The 2,105-nt window shown below is 38.8% G+C and overlaps 1 protein-coding gene across 1 annotated transcript; it reads left to right on the top strand.

Moving 5' to 3' along the window:
• Positions 1 to 361: 361 nt before the first annotated feature.
• On the top strand, positions 362 to 2,105 carry LOC147223848 (uncharacterized; the record flags this gene model as incomplete). Its single annotated transcript, XM_086166220.1, has 3 exons — positions 362 to 839; positions 953 to 1,081; positions 2,050 to 2,105. Coding segments are annotated over 3 exons (663 nt in total), but the record flags the coding sequence as incomplete, so codon positions are not given.

Below are 2,105 nucleotides of genomic sequence, written 5' to 3'. Positions count from 1 at the left end.
CCATGTGGGCAGTTTGCTGCTGGTGAGAACAGGTGGGAATTGACTTTATATTTTGTCTTCATTTTATCTTGTTTTTCCTTCAAGTATCAAGATGCCTTTTTTGGGCGAGTTTATTATATGCGTACGTTTAACTTTCCGTTTCCTCTTAATCTCTCTTTCCTCCTCAGCACACATCTCAGCTTCATCATCGTCTTTACAACAATTATCTGTAAATGTGGGTGAAGACTTTGTGTTGGAGTGTTTCTATAAAGGGGCTGAATTTCCATCAAGGTTTTACTGGTATAAACAAACTATTGGACAGAAATCAAGTCCTATAGCAGTATTCTATCAACAGACCCAATTGGCATTTTTTTATAATGAATTTGAAATGAATAAACGCTTTGGAATTAATCATTCTCCTGACAAATATAATTTGAATATCTCAAATGCACAAATTTCCGACTCAGCTACTTACTTCTGCATGGCTAGCTTTGTAAATGCCCTTGAATTTTTGAATGGCACCATGGTCATTGTGAGGGATTCCCGTCTTAAACTGCCACCTGAGACCCTCCAGCCAGGAGACTCTGTGAATCAGAAATGTTCCGTCAAAACTGGGACTTGTGGTACAGGACACAGTGTTTACTGGTTTGAAGGCTCAGAGGAGTCTGAAACTGGAATGATTTCCACTCATGAAGTCGGGGAGGATCAGTGTGAGAGCAAACCTGGGACCCAAACACGAACCTGTTTCTACCACTTGTCGAAAGAGAATTTGACAGCATCTCACACTGGAACTTATCGTTGTGCTGTTGCATCATGTGGACAGATACTGTTTGGGAAGCAGAGAACTCTGGACTTAGAAGGTAAGCAGACGAAAATGACTGATAAATGGATATTTATTACTAGTGAGCAGTGAATCTTCTAGTCCGATAAAGAAAATAAAACTGAAATCTCTTGATATCTCTGTTCAAATCAGCAGAGGGCAATAACTTTACATTCTGGGATTCTGTATTGAGAGGAGCTTTGACACTCATCACCATCCTGGTTATTGTCCTAAATTCCACTGACTTTATTATGTCCAAGATGAGCAGCTCCTGGTGCAAAGGTAGGAGAAGATGTTACTTTTTGTCTCAATTTTAATTCTGTAGATTAGAAGATGATGGGATGGAATTTCATCAAAACCTACTCAAAATATGGACTTTTCAATTCTTTCAAATAAAATCCAACATAATCAATGTCCATTGATTGGATACTTTCATGTTATATGTATGTTGTGAAGATGTGGGTTTTCGGTTGGTGTAACAGCTCAACTCAAAAACCAAAATCTGCACGTTGGTTGCTGTGAATATTCTCAATGACAGAGTCGACATTAGATGTCCCCATTTTGACTCTTTAGAATTTCACACTACGTTTAGATCTATGTGAGGATCAGCTGAGTTCGAATTGAGTGCACATCAAGCAAAATATAAGATATTTCATGTTTACGAATGAAACACCAATGAGGACTGATAATGTTGATGTGTCTCAGATCATCAGTATTGAAGTGATCATAACATATTCAAGATCTATCAACTCCAAATTTGATGGACCTTTCAACCAGTGAAGACCAATATTCATTGTTCCTTTTCAAAGAAAATCCTGCTGAATCTTTACTTTGTCCTGCTGTTTTGCGTGTTTTTCCCAATAAATACTGTATATCAGGAGAACTGGTTGGTAGCATTCAGACAGAGTGGAAGAAAAGTTTGCCACCATCTTTGCCAACATTTCTCCTTTTTCTCTGTTTTCACGTCCTGGCAAAACTCTGAAACTACGTCTAACGGCTGCCTGGGGACCAAATGCAGAGGTAGGATATGATTTCCATAATTAATGAAAAAATGGAGGCACAACACAGGATGTCAAGAATATATTACACGTTGTTGTGAAAAGGCTGGGGTTTCAGGAAATGACAGGGTTTCAAGAGAAGAGTTTAAAATTGAATCACACTCCAGTGTTCGTGGGAGTGCTGGTCAAAGCCAACTGCAAAATATACAAAGATACTGGATTTAATTCCTACGTTTCATGTGTTTTCATCAGGGTCACCAAGAGTCAGGGAACCTCCAAGCTTCTCAAAGGGATTCCAAGAAGGATGA

This window comes from Fistularia commersonii, chromosome 19 (assembly GCF_037954325.1).
Source record: "Fistularia commersonii isolate RoL2024-O1a breed Wild chromosome 19, RoL_Fcom_v1.0, whole genome shotgun sequence".
Taxonomy (NCBI): Eukaryota; Metazoa; Chordata; class Actinopteri; order Syngnathiformes; family Fistulariidae; genus Fistularia; species Fistularia commersonii.
This window is presented reverse-complemented; position numbering and strand designations above follow the sequence as displayed.